The sequence below is a fragment of the Pectinophora gossypiella genome, chromosome 27 (genome assembly GCF_024362695.1).
Source record: "Pectinophora gossypiella chromosome 27, ilPecGoss1.1, whole genome shotgun sequence".
In the NCBI taxonomy this organism is placed as follows: domain Eukaryota; kingdom Metazoa; phylum Arthropoda; class Insecta; order Lepidoptera; family Gelechiidae; genus Pectinophora; species Pectinophora gossypiella.
Genome location: NC_065430.1, coordinates 6,570,331 through 6,589,920, shown reverse-complemented (window position 1 = coordinate 6,589,920; position 19,590 = coordinate 6,570,331). Strand labels below are relative to the sequence as shown.

The following is a 19,590-nucleotide window of genomic DNA, read 5'->3' as shown; positions in this document are numbered from 1 at the left end:
GGACTTTTGCAATGAAGACTAAAGTCGCTCGAATTTGTGCAAATTTTTTTGACGTTTTTAATAAGTACCTAAGTATGTTGTTTTTTGGCAGCCTTTATTTCTTAAAAAGGATCGCTTCTGAGAATAAAGAAGTCTGTATAGGCTCACGTATGACGGAGTCTGAACCTCTTCTAAACCACTCCCGGTATCCTTAACGGGATGGGCAGAGCCATCTTCTTCTAACGTGTGGGTTGTGAGGTGAATCACCAGCCTGGTGTCACGGTTATTATTGAGCCGCCAAAGGCCCCTGACATGGCTCATGTAGCGACTACTTACTTACATCAGTATGTAGTAGCCTTCCGAAGCACGGATCGTTTTATTTTAGAACAATCAGGCGATCAGTCTGTAATGTCCTAACTAAACTAGGGATCACAAAAGTGTTTTTTGTGATATGTCCCAACCGAGATTCAAACCTGGGACCTCCGGTTCGTGAGCCCAACGCTCAACCACTAGGCCACAGAGGCCGTTAAGCCATAACACCGCAGTTACTTCTTGTTATCCTTGGGATGAAAACCGTACTCGCTTACATTCCTGACTCCAAAAACTAAAGATTAAAGTCAATCCTCGTTCTAACTTCTATTAACATTTAAACTACTTACCCACAAAAAGTAATTTGTGCTGAAAGAGCCTAGCAGTTTGCAAAGGCTTCCCTCCAAATCTTTCACTATCTTCGTTTCTTCCGACCTAGTGACGGATTTCTTTAGCGCCAATAATGAGAGGCGTCTGTCTTATCGTGGTAAAAAAAATATACTGAAGCGAACATGTAAAGTAGGTACTTCCTTTGTAGGTGGGTATTTAAGAAAAATAAAGAGCATACAAACAAAGGTAGGGTAGAACTACGTCTTGCACTTTCCTAGGCTTTCTTTTCTGTCACTCGCACGCGGTCTCACTCCCGCTAGCAAATGACGATTCTATGGAACTCAGAAGTTGATAAGTGTAGATAGCATTCGCTGTTTATTAGGCCCTCTGCCGAGGTTTTCCTTGCAGCTTCTTTTCCCCGGCTATACAGGTTGTGAGAAGCTGCAGTAGTTTTAGGCGGATGATTCGTTCGTTATGTAAAAATTGGCGATTCAAAGTGTAACTATTTTACCTACTGAATAAAGACAGTTTTGAATTTGAATTGGTTGAATCCCTCAATATAATTTGCAAAGCGCGCGCAGTTTCTATGTCGCGGGGGATGGTATTACTAATTTATTAGTTTAAGTTATGTAATAAGGCAGTGTGTTTAATGAGGGTCCGTCCAGGCTACGTTCCTCAAAAACAATATAGATGGCGCTGTAGAGATTTTCCTTCGTTTAACTTTCTAATTTCATGGATAACAGGATATATTATGCATCTTTTAAAATCTTTGTTTTGGGTATAGATGACAACCCCAGTTCTGTTTTATGCCCTCTTCCCGTAATTATTCTGATAAAAATAAAGAGAAGCAATATAGGAAGCAACATAATAAGATCTAAATATCAAACAATTATTTTATATATACTTCTACTACTACATTGTACATACATACATAAACAGCCTATATATGTCCCACTGCTGGGCACAGGCCTCCCCTCAATGAACCGGAGGGGGTATGGAGCATACTCCACCACGCTGCTCCAATGCCGGTGTGGTGCTATAACATTGTATTTTTGAATAATTATGTACCTACCAGAGTAATGAGAAAATAGGTAAATATTACGGTAAATCTCGACAATAGCGCCATCTATATTATTTTTGGGGAACATATTCAAATTCAAATATATCTTTATTCAGTAGGTAACATAGTTACACTTTGAATCGTCAATTTTTACATAACGAACGTCTCATCCGCCTAAAACTACTGCAGCTTCTCACAACCTGTATAGCCGGGGAAAAGAAGCTGCAAGAAAAACCTCGGCACAGGGCCCTAGACGTTCTTTAAAAAAAATAAAAATAAACATAAAATATTGATATACAATTGAGTAATTTAGCTGCCTAATATCAGTTCTCAGACAGTTAATCCCATGCATTCATATCTTCTAAATAATCACTAACTTTATAATAACCTTTTTTGTAAAGTTTTTGTTTAACTACTGTCTTAAAGCAGTTGAAAGGCAAATTCTGAATGTCAATGGGAATCTTATTGTAAAAACGTATACATTGCCCCTTAAAAGATTTAGTAATCTTATGTAATCGACTGACTTGTAAAGCAAGTTTATTTTTATTCCGGGTATTAACAATATGCCGATCGCTATTTTTTGCAAATAATCCTATATGTTTTTTTACATATATTAAGTTTTCAAAGATATATTGTGATGTAAAATATTAATTTCATATTTTCATAGACTGGAAAGTCCCTGTTATTGAAAGAAAACAAGAGTACTATTTAGAAATAGTATTTATTAATTAAGAGACCTAAATCTAGGAACATAAATAAGTCTTTGGTGCTATCATAAACCATATTCACAAACACGTGAGATTATACGACCCGACTGTCCTTAAAACGAAGAACCATCCTCATTATAAGCACAAAAAATACTTGAAAGACAACATATTTAGGAATAAAATAATATCAATGCTTCATTCACAACTTCTTATACAAACAGTATGTCAACTAGATACCCAAAAGATGATTATTTGGTTGGACTCTCTCACAAAGGTTGGTAGTATAATTGAATACGTATTATTCGATTTATTCGTCGCACGGTGAGCGACGTAAGGCTGTTAAGCTATTACTTTTATTAATTCTTCTTTTAAAATCTAGGTTTCTCCTAGCTGTCACACTGCATGTATATGCACCCCGACTCCTGCAGACGCCTCCTAATTTTATTTTAAGTTATACCCGTCATTTTCTTATCCGACGAAAAGGAAAGGGACGGATGAATGAAAACTGTTAATTTGAAAATGCATGAGTGAATTAATGAATAACCCGGGCGAATAAAATAGACATCTCGTTGATATATAACCCGTTCGACGTGTGGTGTTATCTTAATTCATCATCACCAGCCCATTAACGTCCCCACTGCTGGGGCACGGGCCTTCCCTATGGATGGATAGGGAGATCGGGCCTTAAACCACAACGCGGGTAAAGTGCGGATTGGTGGTTATTAACGACTGCTAATGCAGCTGGGAACCAACGGCTTAACGTGCCTTCCGAAGCACGGAGGAGCTCGAGATAAAAACTTTTTTTTGTGGTAACCCATCCTATTGCGAAAGTTGCTAACTTCAACAATCGCCGACCGAGCGCGTTTACCGCTGCGCCACCGAGCTCCTCAATTATGTCGGGTAATTTGGCCAATGTAAAATTTTAGCAGGGCTTTTTAAAATTGACGTGTGTTCCATAAATTTTATGCTTGTCGAATAAGAAAATGACAGGTATAACTTAAAATAAATTTAGGTGGTGTGTACTGGAATGAGCACCACTGTGCCCTTATCCTACCATTTGGACCTTTTGATAAACAGCCCTCAAATGTTCCGTCAAAGGAGTGCTGTCCGTCTCCATATGCAAAATTATTTCCAACGTACTCTCATCAATCAGCTTAATCACCCTTTTAAACTTCTTAACGTAGGGAGGTTTTGCAAATGAAATTCTTGAAACATTAACGGTTTCTAAGACAATGGTTTTGTTTTCGGGATCGAAACGGCCTTCTTCGAGGGAAGTGAGGCCGAAGTTGTGGCTGACGACGAACGCTAGATCATTTGAGCCCGGCTTGATGCGGAGGAAGCCACGCTCTTGGTGCATTGGGGTTTGCTTCTCAGGGTTGCGGGACGTTGAGACGAAGTTGAACATTGGCTGACCTGCAAGTTATCCATAATACTGATTTGTATTATTGTGCTTAATTACAAATTATTGTTTAACGTGTGTGAATGTTTTGGAATATAAAGCCATTTATTAGGTACCTAGTGTGGGATTTATTTAGACTCCTTAATTGAATTCATGCAAGGGTGGAAGGTAAGAGGGAAACCACTGCCCTATTTTTCCCTAAAAAGTAGCATGGAGAATGCTACACCAGGACGAAATATACGATCCCATCGACCCGATTATTTATTTATATTACTCTAGCCATACAAGCAGCCAATCAGCTCGCGACACCAAACACTTCAGGACCCCGATACCGACTCCGCCGGCGTGGTCGACGATTTCCCTCAATCAGCGGTTATCGCTAACGACACCCTGAGCCGAGCTTTGCGCCCGACAGGGCACCTTCAGGCCTGTTGTCTTAAATTTTGTACCGGGTGAGAGCCCATCAGCACTTCCCATTTGTCCGGCCAAAAATTAATGTAATTTGCGGCAAAACTACACTACCTACGTCACATAAAAAGAAAATGCTACTCTGACAAGAGTGTGGCTCTTAAATTAGTGATGTGGGTGAATCAAATTCATGTTTAACTTAGGTCTGTGGCCACTCATGCTAATAGCTGGATCTGTTTAACATACCCCCTGAGGTAATGGGAGAATTTCTTTTTTAGAATATAAAATAAAAATAGTTCTCAAGAACTTGTTACTAAATACATTACTAGGCCATTGCCAAGATGTCACAAAGTAATAAAATACCAATTTATTTTTTCCTTGTTATTTTTTATTTTCAAAATTTCATTGAAGAAAAACATAAATTGTACAGAAATAATTAACTTTTGTTCCTTGCAGTAACCTACAAAGTTCAGCGTCCAACTCACAACTAACAAAAAACAACCACTGCATTATCAAATCGAATAAGAAACCCAAATCAGCACATATAATAAGAAAAACTTATTAAAAAATAGTGAAACAAACTAAATCTCGTACCTATGCAAGCGAACTCCAGATCCTCATGATAATGGAAGTCAGGGATGTTGGGATACCTCCCCTGCCCATCCTTGGTGGTCCATCTACCGGCCAGCCACCCTAAAGGCTTCAGGGCATCATGAAGTGGGACCGACGGCATACCTTCCATTTTCGCCTAAAATATCTGTAAAATCACTTCAATTATTAAAAAAAATACCAGTACTCGAGTATTATGGAGCCGGTGCTGCTAAAAATTAACGGAATAGAGAAAGTTTTCGAATAAATTCCTTGGGAGAAAGCAAGAAATACTTGAAATATTTTATTTTGAGGTTATGTTTTCAAGTTGACATTGACGTTTTTTTGACGCATTTCAGGTTTGGATATTTGTGGTTTAGTCATTACCTGCCAGTTTTTAAGATTTTGTCCATTTAAAGAGTTTCGATTGTGAAATTATTTCATGATTCGGCATCAGATCGGAGGACTCCAGGGGACCAGGAGGCTCGTATTGCTCTATGTTCGACATTCAACCGCGGAGGTCCGGGTTGCTCTATGCATTCAACTGAACTTGGGAGTTATTTAACCGACTCCAATAAAGAGGAGGTTTTTAGTATTCTGTAACCATTACAACAGCTCAGGTGAAAATTGCACATTCATACATAAACAGCCTATATACGTCCCACTGCTGGGCACATGCCTCGCCTCAATTAACCTGAGAGGGTATGGAGCATACTCCACCACGCTGCTCCACTGCGGGTTGGTGGAGGTATTTGGGCTAGTAGCCGGGACCAACGGCTTAGCGTGCCTTCCGAAGCACGGAATCATCTTACTTTTTCGGACAATCAGGTGATTCAAGTCTGCAATATCCTTGCCAAACAAAGGACAGGCTCACAGTGATGTCGACAATGTCCCCACCGGTAATCATACCCGAACCTCCAGATCGTGCGCACAACGCTCTAACCACCAGACCACCGAGGCTGTTCGTGAAAACTACACTTAAGATAAATTAATAACTCTTTGGTGCAAGTCCGGTACGGTCACGAGCATTAATATGTATACACTTTGGTACCATGTCACATTAACTTTTTTAACAAATTGAACTGTAAGTCTCACTAAATGTCAAATATGTTAGTGCGACAGAGTCCTAAAGTGGGTATATTATATTGTTCATGACTGTACTGGGGTTCGAATGGGCGCGGCACTCATTGGCTGGCTTGTTTTAGGCTTAGATAGGATTTATTGAAACACCGACATATAATCAATTATTTATTGCTTTTAATTATCTCCAAAACCTTATTTACCTCTTAGATTCACATTTATATTAAAATTATGCGAAATCACATCAATATAATTAGTAATTACACTATTAAGGCATAAGAAAACAATTGGACTATTTGCAACCAACATTAGTGAGGACAATAACAAAAGTATAGTTAGTAACAATTCGAGAGATTTTATTTTTAATTTAACCGACTTCAAAAAAAGAAGGAGGTTCACAATTTGTCTGTATGTATAATATTTGTTTTATATATAAGTATATTTAAGTATATTTTGAAACTATTTTATTTTAAAGGGTAGTTCTTTGATCACCCATTACTGTGAACTCAAAAAGTATCGTAGAATCTATGTTCTTTTTTTTTTGCAAAGATTAAAACTTATGTATGTCACGAACTTACGTAAATTCTAACTGGATATTTAAAATAAGATCAAAAATTCCAGGATATTTTTGTGCTAACGATGATAAGATTGACTACCGGTGTCCGAAGAACTACCCTAAACAAAATGTAAGGGTGTGGATGAGTTTCAGAGCACGGCATAACAAAATATAATCAAGTATCAAGAAAACCAGCTACAGAGAGAACTTTGGAAAGAAAAAAGTAACAAAAGCCACTCAAAATTTCTGAGCTCAAAATTGGTATCTATAGACGGCGCCTCAACCTTAACTCGAGTCTACTCGAGTAAGACATGTCATTTTCGTATTATTATGTTGGCAATATGATATGCTCGGCTCCAGTGAGTAAAGTCCTCAAGTCGAGGGCGTAAATCTCAAATTTAAATACCGAAATTCTCAGAGTAGGCCGAGTCGAGAGTCGAGTGGAGGAAGAGTTGAGTGAACAAACGCCCGTACGGCTATCTGTACGTACATGTACGGTCACGAGCATTAATATGTATACACTTTGGTACCATGTCACATTAACTTTTTTGACAAATTGAACTGTAAGTCTCACTAAATGTCAAATATGTTAGTGCGACAGAGTCCTAAAGTGGGTACATTATATTGCTCATGACTGTACGGGGTGTAAGTGACATCGTAACGAATACTGAGTGATTGGTGGGTGATTCAGCTAATGATTCTTAGTTATATATAATAACAGGTGGAATTTTCCGTCCCAAAAGTATGAATTGATAATAATTTGAATCATCCCCGTCAGTATTTAGTAGGTACAGTGGCACTAACACCTTGTACGTGAAAACGTTCTTATAGCATTGGTATCAACACGTAGCATTAAGCACTAAATTATAGATATCTTTTGTATTCTAAACATCATTTTAATCCACGAAAATTTCATCTAAATAAGACACATTCACGTACTTATTATATTAGTTTTAAAATTTATACATTACACTATTATTTATTCTGTGACATTACCAAATTAACACTTGGTACCTACAGTCCGTTTCAAAAGTAAGCCGACCAAAATATTTTTTTTAAAGTAAACTTATTTTTTTTAAGAGTGTTTTGTTCATTTAGATCAGCAGCAATTCCTAAAGTGGGTTCCGCAGAACCCAAAATTGCGCACAGCTGGTCTTAATGTAAAATAGAGTGGGTGTTGAACAGGGGACAGCAGTTCTTATACAAAATGCCTATGCTCTTATGCCTTTCAAACCTTTCTTCTATTCCGTGGTTACGCCTACCAATTTGCTATTAGTGTACAACATTCCGATCGCGCATTTGCTCGTCGCATAGGGTTGCATGGTTTGGTTAGTATAAGAACCGCTTTTAATAGAAAACATTAGATGTCACATTTATGGACAAAAAGCAGTAGCCTGATTATGATTTCATCAGTCTTAAACATGTATTGTCAACGACACCACGATAACGATAACGGCAACATGTATTGCCTCCGATTTTAATATTTATTTATTATTATACCGTTTCGGCCTTTTTTGTTTTTAATAATATTTTTTCTATTTATCTTATTATTATTTTTTATATGTTATTGCACTAAGTAATTGTAAGCGGATTATAGCGCCGAGACAAACCCGTGAGGGGTTTAGCGGTGTTATTTTATTCTTTTTTGTAAATTTTTCGTTGTATTCAATAATTAAAATAAAAAATAAAAAAAAATACCGCACCAGTGTGGTGTCGTTTACATTTTTTTTAAGTAACCACAGCACTGCCAACTAGTGATCGACAATCGTTATGTTTTAATAATTAAAAAGTAATGTAGCTAAAATTTGGCGACCTTAAGGGATTCGCAAGACAAAATTAATCATACCGCAACTTCATAAAAAAGCAAAATAAAATAATTATAGGTAAGTACCCAATATTACACAACAACCATCTATTCATTATTTTCATCACATATTTTTTTAATCTCATTTGCAATGTTTGCTGTAATTTGTGAGAAATTAACATCATGATAGCATTAACATCATGATAGATTGCGTCAAAAGAGACATGAGCTCATTTGGGATTTACCACGAGGCATGGGAGGAGCTCGCCGATGATCGAGACCTGTGGAAGAAGCGTGTGCTCGGTGGACGCGACACTCATGACCACACCTGGTTTGACACACTGGCGAGCAGGAGAATCAAACGCCATCAAACCAACAACAATCCACCAGTTGGAGCCTTCTCCTGCAGAGTGTGCGGTAGAGTTTGCCGCTCTAGGGTTGGCTTGCACAGCCATGAAAGAAAGTGCATTTCTTCGAGGCAATGACGTCATAAATCGTCTAAAACAGACGTATAAGGCCAATGATGATGATGATGATGATAGCATTAGTTTGTTTTTGGTTTAGTACTTTGTCACCCTGTTTTGTATTAGAACTTCATTATTGTGGTGTGATTACTGATTACCTAAAAAAAAATTGTAAACGACACCACAGTGGTGTGTTTCGTAGTGACGTTGACAATACATGAGTCTTAAATCTTACATAATAACTTAATTTTCAAACGGACTCTAGGAATTTTACCCTTAGACGAAGTAATGAGGCTTTCTTGCAGTGATGCCGTACTCCTGTAGTGCGGGGACCAGGTCGTCCATTGTCATGACGTACTTCTTCTCCTTTGGTCCCTTTGGGTTTTTGGAGCTCTGGGTTATCTGACTTGACGTACGCATCTTGCAATGCTGCAGGGCATCGTTGGCTATGTCCGACAAGAACTTCTGGGAGGCGAGAGCTATGAGGCGAATGAGTCTGGAATATAGAAGGTAGCTGGTCGGTATTCATGCATGAAAAGAGAAGCTACAAATGGACGCTGTTAAACAATCACATATTCTCGCCTTATAGTGGAAACCATCTTATCGTGTGGGTTGTGAGGTGGAATACCAACCTCATCAACCCTGGTGTCAGGGCTATTACTGAGTCGCCAAAGGCCCCTGACATGGCTCATGTTACGACTACATACTTCAGTAACGGCCTTCCGAAACAAAAACCATGTAAGAAGCCTTTTTCCAGAAGGAAAATCACATTTGGATGTGACTTTTGCGACGATAGTTTCAATGTAGGTAAAATTGTGTAGTCTATTTTTACCCTGATTGAAATAAATTGTCAGAAATCAAGGAATTGAAATAAATTGTCAGAAGAGTTTATGGATTATGTTTATGATAATCCTTACGATTATCCGGCGCGGAAATATATCAGAGACGCTCAAAACCCTTTGGAATGTTACGACGAAGAACAATTTCAAAAACGCTTTCGATTTAGGAAAGATACCGTTGTTCATATGATATTGCCACTGATTGGATTGCAATCAAATGTAACCAACAAAGGGTTACCTTTACCACCCATATTGCAACTACTCATAGCGTTAAGATTTTATGCTACAGGAAACTTCCAGGTAAGTTAGCCATTCAAGCATTTATATAATTACTTATCTACAGTTATAAAAAATATTTACCAAACTATTTCTGTTTCAACAGATTGTTTGCGGAGACCTGCATAAGATCAGTCAGCCAGTTGTATCTAAAATCGTGGCTAAGCTATCGAAAATATTAGCAATGAAAGTAGTTGAGTTTATCAAGTTCCCTGGAGCACACGAGAGAGCCAACGTGAAGAGAGCATTTTACCAACGTGCTCAATTCCCAGGGGTAATCGGGTGCATTGACTGCACTCACGTACCAATTAAAAATCCGAGTCGGGAAAATGGAGAACTTTTCAGAAATAGAAAAGGTGAGTTCTCTATAAATGTACAACTAATATGCGGGCCACAAATGTTGATTTACGACATTGTGGCGAGGTGGCCAGGATCTGCCCATGATTCCCGCATATTCAGCAACAGCCGTTGTAGTATGCGCTTTGAAGAAGGGGATTTAGTAGGTGCTGGCATACTTTTAGGGGACAGTGGATATGCACAGTCATCTTACACGTATACTCCCGTGCTAAATCCACAAACACCAGATCAGGAGTGCTACAACAGATCCCATATCAGTACTAGAAATATTATAGAAAGGCTGAATGGTGTCCTGAAAAGAAGATTTGCTTGTTTAAGCAGGAAGCTTCAGAACAAAATAAAAAATGTCCCTAACATCATCGTGGCATGTGCTGTATTGCACAATATCAGTGTTAACACTAACCAAGAAATGCCAGAACCCTTGAGGTCAAGGATAGACCCACCAACACCTGTTCCAGACAATGAACGAGGTAGTATTATAAGAGCTAGTTTTATCGCAAGACATTTTAGTTAAGTATAATTTTGTTATGTTAGTTATGTTTCCTCAGCAAAAAGAACGCCTTTTGTACCACTTGCTTCTTGTATTTAAATAATAAAGAGTTACTGTATTGTATTATGTACTAGTTTAGTTTCTATCTAGATGTTAGATATGTATTAAATACCTATAATATTATGTTATAATTCATATAGAAAAAGTTCTTAGAAATATTCTTTAAGATTCCATTATTTGTATCATAGTTAAAATTAGTTATTGCTCCAAATACAAGGGATATGCTCAATAAAAAAAATGTAATAAAAACTATCAATTTATTTCTTTCTTTCCCTAGAAAGATGCAGCTCTGCTAGCTCTCGCTTAGCCCGGCTGCATAGCAGCAACTCCTGCGCACTTTCCTTTTCAAGGCGAGCTTTATGATATGTCTCCTCAGCTGCCTTTACGAGCCACTCCCGCTCTGCTATCCTCAATTTATGTAGCTCCTCCTCCCTGTCCACTATCACCTGATATCTATCCTTTCGCAAGGTGAACTCCTGATTAATTACATGAGCCCGAATGTTCTTTGAAGCTGAAACGTAACAAGAAGATATGTTAAAACGCACGAAAGTTCACAGGCTTAATAAACACAGTTACTTATAATAGAAATATTTTTTAACCGATTCTTTTTACTATGAAGTGAATACGTTTAACTGGCTAATATAAAAAAAGGTCACCACAAGTGCTGACAGATGGCCATCACATTCACAGATGTGAATGTAAACAAAAGATAAGAAAGCTGTAAAAACTTTTGTGGACGGAGTTGGGTCGCGCAAGATCAGCATGGGGTTTCTAGGAATTTGTTACCCAAAATACATTAGAAATTATTTTAGTTACTTATAAAGCAGATTTTGTTCAACAATATTGCTATAATAAGAATACCTTGAGTTTGAGAAGGTGCTCCATAATCATGTTCTCTCAATCCAGTTGATGGTCGACGAGGTAGCTCTACTTGTGCCACAGGAACAGACTCTACAAATAAAAAATTCCAAATATGTTACTTAAATAAGGTTACATAAGTGTTCATTAAACACACCTCTTTCTTAAAATCTTTAAAATCTTCACACTGGTTTAGATTACTTGTAATAATAATCAAGCCTATAGTTTTGTTTAAATGTACTAGATAATCAACTTAAGAAAATATCTAAGAAAATACCTTGAATTAGAGAAGGTGGGTCATAATCGGAGAGACGAGACCCGGCTGATGGACGATATTGATTATCCATTATTTCAATATCAACTTCCACAGGAATAGCTTCTGCAAAAAAGGCAAAACATAATGTATTCTGCAAAAAAAAAATATGTTGTTTATTGTGTTAGAAATGGCAAAAAATATAGCTTAACTATTATACTTTGTATTTGGGATGGTCCTTCGCCAGGTGAGGTATTAGCGGGTCAACTGTCAACTGTCATCACGCGCGGAAGTGCTGTTGAAGTTTAAGTGTTTTTCCAGACTAAAAGTGACTTTTTCGTTATAAAAATAGTGCTGAAGTGTAACTCTAGTTCGCGAACATCAGAACTAGTATTATCTCGCCAAATTGCACTCTGCATCGGACACAAACTAGTGAAATCTAAAATCAAATATCACTGTTAAATTAATATACCCTCAATTTTTTAATTTTTTTTTTTCGCGTCAACGGCATGTTATTGTGACAACTTGTGATAGTGTTACCATAATGAAATCCTGATTTCCACCAAAATTAGTCGAAATTATGACGGGAGGTGCACCTTCTGCTCAAAACAATTCGACTAGCGCAAACACAAGTCAGCGTATATTAACGCAACAAATATTCCACCCTGCCCTATTCATCAGGCAACAATCTTCACAGACGGAGTCCCCTGCAGGAAATGAAGACAAAAACAATGATGCATCACCAACTACATCACACAAACAAACTAGTCTCCAACTTAATCCGCCGTCATGGCAAAGAGTTCCGGGTCGCAATTATCCCAAACGCAAACGTGTAGCTACCTCACCACCTCAAATGGATACAGCCGACACATCTAACCGTTTTGATGGCCTCCCTGTTGATCAGCCAGAAGCCGACACGCCGTCCATCCCTAAGCCCATCAGCAAGCCTCCACCCATAGTCTTGTACGGTATAGAAGACGTGAATGAACTCTCATCACTCATTGAAACTGTCAGTGACAAGGACAACTTCAAGTTCAGGATTGTTAACAAAAATCTGCTGCGAATTCTCGTGAACACGGCTGAAGAATACAAAAAGATAATAACTCTTATTCGTGAGCGTGGAATAATTGGACATACCTTCACCCGCAAAGATGAAAAATGCTTCAGGATCGTAATTAAAAATCTGCACCATACCACTCCCCATAGCTCAATAGTGGAAGAGATTGAAGCTACTGGGAACAAGGTCCGAGGCGAAATCATAAATGCTCGCTATGGTCCAGACCGCAAGCCAACATCTACGTTCTTTGTCAACATTGAACCAAGTCCAAACAACAAACTGGTTAAGAGTATCAAATTCATTTTTCACCAGGCGATAAAAATAGAAGATCCCCGAAAGGCCAAGACTATAGTCCAGTGCCAGAGATGCCAACAATATGGCCATTCTAAAAACAACTGCATGCGCCCTTACCGCTGTGTCAAATGTGGAGAGAGTCACAAAACGTCAGATTGCGCCAAGAAAGATAGGAATACTCCAGCCAAATGTGCTTTGTGCTCGCTGGACCACCCAGCAAACTACAAAGGCTGTGAAGTCTATAAGGAAATACAAGCCAGAAAGAATCGCAACCTTCATCCAATAACGATCCAACCGCTCCAAGGTACCCACAAAGTTCCTGTACAGAACATCTCACCACCTCAACGCGTAGCCGACCGGAACCCCATCACCCAACACGCCAAATCCGACCACGTGACGTATGCTTCCGTAACCAAAGGACTCTCACAACAGCCTTTTAGTAATATTGAGTTAATATTACTAAAACAAAGTGAAAAAATCGACTACTTATTACAACAATTAGGAACACTCTTGAGTCTCCTGACAACACTCATCTCAAAGCAATCCCCATGACCTCACTACGAATAGCAACTTGGAACATCAATGGCCTTGCCTCAAACCTCCATGAACTCCAGATTTTCATAACCACCAACAAACTTGATATAGTTCTTATCTCAGAATCCCATGCCAATGCTAAGAACCCAATTAGTCTATCAGGTTTTTACATATACACCACCCCTCATCCTGATGGCACGTCTCATGCTGGTTCGGCAATTGTCATCAAAAGAAACATAGCCCACAGTGTACTAGAACCATACGCAACACCCCACATCCAAGCAACGACTATATTAGTTGAAGACACCGCCGGCCCTTTCAAGGTCTCGGCGATATACTGTCCACCGAGCTACAAGATTGATGAGATTAAATTCACCAAATACTTTAAATCTCTCGGCGACAAGTTCATCAGCGGCGGTGACTGGAACGCCAAAAACACAAGCTGGGGTTCCCGAATCTGTACTACTCGGGGCCGTCAACTTAAACAAAGCATTGATAAAAATTGCCTTTGTGCCATTTCGACTGGCGAAGCTACCCATTGGCCAACAGATGTCAATAAGCTACCCGATCTACTAGACTTCTTCATAACAAAAAACATAAGCAAGAAGTACGTACACATCGAAGTAAGCTATGACGGTTCCTCAGACCACACTCCCGTACTCCTTACTTTGAGCTCGACGGTTCTAGTACGTAAACGCAACATTGAACAACTTTTCAACCACAAGACAGACTGGAGCTCCTTCCGAGACTACTTGGACTCTCATCTGGATCTAACAATGCCAATGAAAACTCCAGGTGATGTTGAGCAAGCTAGTATATACATAACAAATCTTCTCCAGATCGCAGTGTGGGTTAGTACTCCAGAACTGAGTGCTCGGGAAACTACTACAACCGTGCCGGTAGAGATAAAAGAAAAACTTTTGGAGAAACGCAGGCTCAGACGTGTTTGGCAATCATCGCGCTACCCCAGAGACAAATCCAAACTTAATCAAGCTATCAAAGAGCTCAAACTATTACTCCGGGAGGCAGAAAATGACACCGTCAAGTCCATACTCGAACAAACCTCTACTTCTGGTAAAGGCGAATTCTCTCTATGGAAAACGGCTAAAAGCGGTGACAAGCCCCAACAAAGTTTTCCACCTATAAAAGCCGGTACGTCCTGGGCCCGCACGGATTTTGAGAAAGCTCAAGCATTCGGATCCCATCTTGCTAACGTATTCACGCCTAATAAATCAACAGAGCCCGATGTTGACCTAGATGCCATACTTAGCCAAGATTTACAACTATGCCTACCCGTAAAGCCGTGTTCGCCCTCGGAACTTGCCAGGATAATCTCTTCAATGGACTCGTATAAAGCACCAGGCTTTGATCTTATAACTCCAAAAGTATTGAAGGAAAGTACTAGAAAATGCCTTGTTTTCCTTACTACTCTAGTAAACGCAACCTTAAGGATCAACTATTTTCCAGCGATTTGGAAGGTATCTCAAATTATAATGATCCACAAGCCAGGGAAGCCTCCAAACGACGTCTCATCTTATAGGCCCATAAGCCTTACTCCGGTTCTGTCTAAACTATGGGAAAAAGTATTCTTGTCACGGCTAAAAGTCTACTTAGCAGAGACAGACATCATACCATCCCACCAATTCGGATTTCGTGAGAACCACTCCACAGTTGAGCAGGTCCACCGAGTCTACAACACCATTCGGCGGAGCTTCGAGGACAAAGAATATTGCTCAGCAGCCTTCCTGGACGTGCAGCAAGCATTTGACAAAGTGTGGCACAAAGGCCTGTTATGTAAAATCAAAACTCTACTTCCGCACGCTGTATTCCCTATTCTGCAGTGCTACCTTACAGATAGGATATTCCAAGTAAAGCATGGAGATGCTAGATCTGACTTTCACCATAGTCTTGCAGGAGTACCTCAAGGTTCGGTGCTTGGCCCAGTGTTGTACAATATCTTCACATGCGACATACCCCAATGCCCAGAAATCACAGTGGCCACCTTCGCTGATGACGCGGCATTCCTTGCCTGTAACAAAAATGCTACTACCGCATCCTCACAACTGCAAAAACAACTGGATGAGACACACAAATGGTTAAGGAAATGGCGCATCAAAGCTAGTGCCCCCAAATCCCACCACATAACATTTTCACTTAGACAGGGAGATTGTCCGGCTGTGAAACTTGGTCCTGACACTCTGCCTCACTCTTCTAGCGTTAAATACCTTGGTTTCCACTTAGACCGGCGGCTTACTTGGAAAATGCATATCAAAGCCAAAAGAGATGCAGTTAACAACAAATTCCGTAGCTTGCTGTGGTTGCTGGGGCGGCAGTCAGCTTTATCTTTGAACAATAAACTAATGATTTACACTGCAATATTGAAACCAATCTGGCTCTATGGAATCGCCCTATGGTCTACCGCCAGCAAATCCAATATACTAAGTCTGCAGAGGGTTCAGAACAATATCTTGAAGACTATATGCGCGGCGCCCTGGTTTATTCGAAACTCAGAGGTACATCAATACCTAGACATGCCAACGATCACAGAAGAAATTGAAAAGTACAACAAAAGGCATAAGGAACGGTTGAGTAACCATCCAAATCCCTTAGCAACTATGCTGTTGGAAGCTAGCAACAGGGTGAAGAGGCTCAAAAGGAAGGATGTTCTTGGGCGCTGAGTACTATGGAAGATGGTGGCATTGGTTGCTTTACTTCTAACTAATCAATTCACACACCAAATCTGATTAAAGTCTTGCGACTGATTGTAGATATTTAAAAGGAAAAAAAAAAAAAAAAAAAAAAAAAAAAAAAACTTCCACAGGAATAGCTTCTGCAAAAAAGGCAAAACATAATGTATTCTGCAAAAAAAAAATATGTTGTTTATTGTGTTAGAAATGGCAAAAAATATAGCTTAACTATTATACTTTGTATTTGGGATGGTCCTTCGCCAGGTGAGGTATTAGCGGGTGCTGCAGGGGCTGCAGGTGCAGGGAGATCGGGTACTGGGGCTAACATGTTGTGGTCCAACACCATATCTGGAATGAAAATGTTATCAATTGCTATAATTTTTACTTGCAAGAGCCACTCGGTGAAATTCTATTAACTTTCAACTGAACATAGAAAAGAAATATCAATAAAAACTATTTAGTAAGTGGAATAAGGTATGTATGTATATCCTGATAACTCACCACTATCACTATCAAACACGCCTTGTAGCTCTATATTTGTGGCATCCAAAAGAGCAGCATCAATAGCCTCCTGGGAGCCTTGAGAGGTACTAGCTGCATACAACCCACCTCCGGTCCTCATGCGTTCCCTTCCAAATTCAAATGAAAAAAAGAGAAGCTTAAAAATAACATTACTTACAGCATTGCACTGTGTTTTGTAACAATAGTAAATAATTAAATATTTACTTTTAAGAAAGTATATGATATTTTACCTTTTTTCTTGTGCTAGAAATTGTTTTCTTCTGGTTTTTAAATTGTCCCAACATTTTTTTAATTGTGCCTCTGTTCGCTAAAAGAAATCAAAGGTTTGTTTGTAAGTTTAATCAAAATCAGGAATGATATTAATATTATGTGCTACATTTAGGTACTTACTTTACTATTGGTCTCAATGGAGTTAAATTCTTGTGTAAGGCGTACCCAAGCCATTTTTTTTACATTTGCATTTCCAGCCCCAATAGTTGCAACAGAATTTAATTTATATTTCAAAACTAATTCCTGCAGACACACTTTTTCGTGTTCAGTAAAAGTTTGTCTTGTTGATCCGCTCGACATTTTGACTTGATAAACACTTTTACAAATCTAATAAACACTTTCACACTCCACAAAGTAGTTTGGGACGGATGATAACTTGCTCAGTGCAAAGTAGTCTGAAATTTGTGTTTGAAATAAACAAAGCCGGTACCGCGAAATCAACTGTCAAAGTCGATTTGACAATTTGTTTGACGTTTAAATGTTCCCATAAACTACAAACGTGACCACAGCCAACAGAATTCTATCATGCTGCCAACAAAATAATACGAAAACAATGACGTCATACCTCCACTCTTCCTCGCTGGAGGAAACCTCCGTTAAGGTTGAGGTGTCAACTAAGAATACCGATTTCAAGGAGATTTTGAGAATCCCTTAAGGTGGCCTTGGCTGAGGACCGAGTGAAGGCAGTTTTGAGTAAACATCTTAGAATACGGGTGTTAGACTTTAGAGCCCATTTTTTTTTGTTTCAATGTTATTTTTTTCAAGTTCCCCTTCAGCTCATCTACTCATAGTAACACAAACGAATGTTTACTGATTGCAGATATAACTCATAGAAAGAAAAAAAATAAATAAAAAAATAACATTTTGATACCCCAACTGGCTGCAGTGAAAATCAACGCCATAGCCTAGCCACAGCTAGACATTTGGCGAGCTGGAGTCATTTTGGCATTAATCATAATCATTATTAGGTAATTAAATAAACTCATTTATTAATAAAAATTTAGTCTAATTACACATAGATACAAAATGATAATACAATGATTTTTAAATTAATCCAACTACAATGAATTAACGTCTATGTGCACATGCGTCATGTTCAAATAATCCACCTTGTGTCATTCCCGGCTCAAAGGTGCCCATCTTTAGGTAATTTAATTAGAAATGATAATTAACTAAAAGCAGTGGAGGAGGCATTTACCAACTGGCAAACAGATAGTAGATTACAGAACAATAGAAAAATGCAAATATGTGACTGTTTAATGGAACATCTGATTAAAAATAATGTTAATTTATGTTTATCCAAATAATTATTTATCTTTTTTTTTTCTTATACCAACTTTCAGAGCATCTTCTTCTTATCCTTTTATCACCTGTTGGGATGTACGACTTGAATAACAGATCCATTCCTTGCTATCTTATTTTAACTTGTTCCCATGACATGCCGAGATTTTTAATTCCCGGTCAACCGAGCGTCACCAGATCTCAATGGGCCGGGAGGCAAAAGGGGGCCCTTTTGCTTACAGAATAAGGTGGAAATAAATCTGTCAGTATCTCACCTAGGATCCTGTGACTCGAACCCAGAAGAGTTCAAGTAGTGTGCCACAACAGAGTCGGGAATGGAAGGGTTGTAGTTTTCCAGCTGAAGGAGGAAGTCGCTGAGTGCGTGTCCAGCCAGACCGTCCTCGTCCATACTGCCCGCCGGGGAGCTCAACCGGCTCATCACCTGCCTGCAATCATCACACACTTCAAATGTACTTTTTCCTCCTTCTGGCTTCCGCGGTTAACGATGCGCCAATGACAAATCTTGGGTGATCTTGAGTCTTGAAAAATCTTTGACTTTATTTGGTATAATGGTATAAGTTTATGCATAACTACCTACACTTCACAAGTTTATTATACTTTCAACATCAGCTCATCTTTAACGAGTTTTCACTTACACATGTAAAAAAATGTGATTAGTGTAACTTCTAAAAGTTTTCCTAAAAAAATAACCACGGAAGAAAGTGCAACCTTTGTTAGTTTGTTGACACCTTGACAGCGTTACTATTGTTCATTTTAAGTTAAATGTTATTATTAGTTACTATGCTTACATTTATCTCACACGTAGCGTGAAGCAAACTCCTGTATTTCACTTCACTTATCAATTTTAGATTAATGGAAGTATTTCTATTGTTTGTTTTTAAAAAAATAACACGAGACTATACAAACATGCGAGTAACTGACTGACTTTACGACTACAATTGGTCTTTGACTATAATTATAATACAAATACAATAGTAGGTACCACAGCAACTTCAGTCAAAAGTACTTTTTAAACATACACACTAGTTATTTAAATAAGCAAAAGCGAGATAACGCTATATTGATTTCATCATTTTTGTTCCATCCTATTATTTAGTAGTGTTTTAT

General features: G+C 38.7%; 3 protein-coding genes across 5 annotated transcripts; all 3 read right to left on the bottom strand.

Moving 5' to 3' along the window:
• Positions 1–2,383: 2,383 nt before the first annotated feature.
• Positions 2,384–5,132, bottom strand: LOC126378992 (peroxynitrite isomerase THAP4-like). The gene is made up of 2 exons (XM_050027568.1): positions 4,787–5,132; positions 2,384–3,798 (listed from the first exon to the last, which is right to left on the bottom strand). Exons 1-2 carry the CDS (start codon positions 4,932–4,934, stop codon positions 3,431–3,433), a joined length of 516 nt encoding a protein of 171 aa, XP_049883525.1. The 5' UTR covers positions 4,935–5,132; the 3' UTR covers positions 2,384–3,430.
• Positions 5,133–6,015: 883 nt separating this feature from the next.
• Positions 6,016–19,435, bottom strand: LOC126379015 (transcription initiation factor TFIID subunit 10-like). Of its 3 annotated transcripts, none has more exons than XM_050027594.1 (3): positions 19,272–19,435; positions 18,738–18,908; positions 6,016–9,180 (listed from the first exon to the last, which is right to left on the bottom strand). In XM_050027594.1, coding segments are annotated over exons 1-3 (393 nt in total). In that variant the 5' UTR covers positions 19,274–19,435; the 3' UTR covers positions 6,016–8,960. The 3 variants fall into 3 exon arrangements, with proteins under 3 accessions (XP_049883551.1, XP_049883552.1, XP_049883553.1); XM_050027595.1 differs by lacking the exon at positions 19,272–19,435 and adding an exon at positions 19,119–19,201; XM_050027596.1 differs by lacking the exon at positions 19,272–19,435 and adding an exon at positions 19,061–19,164.
• LOC126378952 (uncharacterized) lies at positions 10,950–17,903 on the bottom strand. Its single transcript, XM_050027502.1, has 7 exons — positions 17,302–17,903; positions 17,142–17,218; positions 16,891–17,018; positions 16,627–16,737; positions 11,842–11,943; positions 11,568–11,657; positions 10,950–11,217 (listed from the first exon to the last, which is right to left on the bottom strand). The coding sequence occupies exons 1-7, from the start codon at positions 17,479–17,481 to the stop codon at positions 10,964–10,966; spliced, it is 942 nt and encodes a 313-aa protein (XP_049883459.1). The 5' UTR covers positions 17,482–17,903; the 3' UTR covers positions 10,950–10,963.
• Positions 19,436–19,590: the final 155 nt, after the last annotated feature.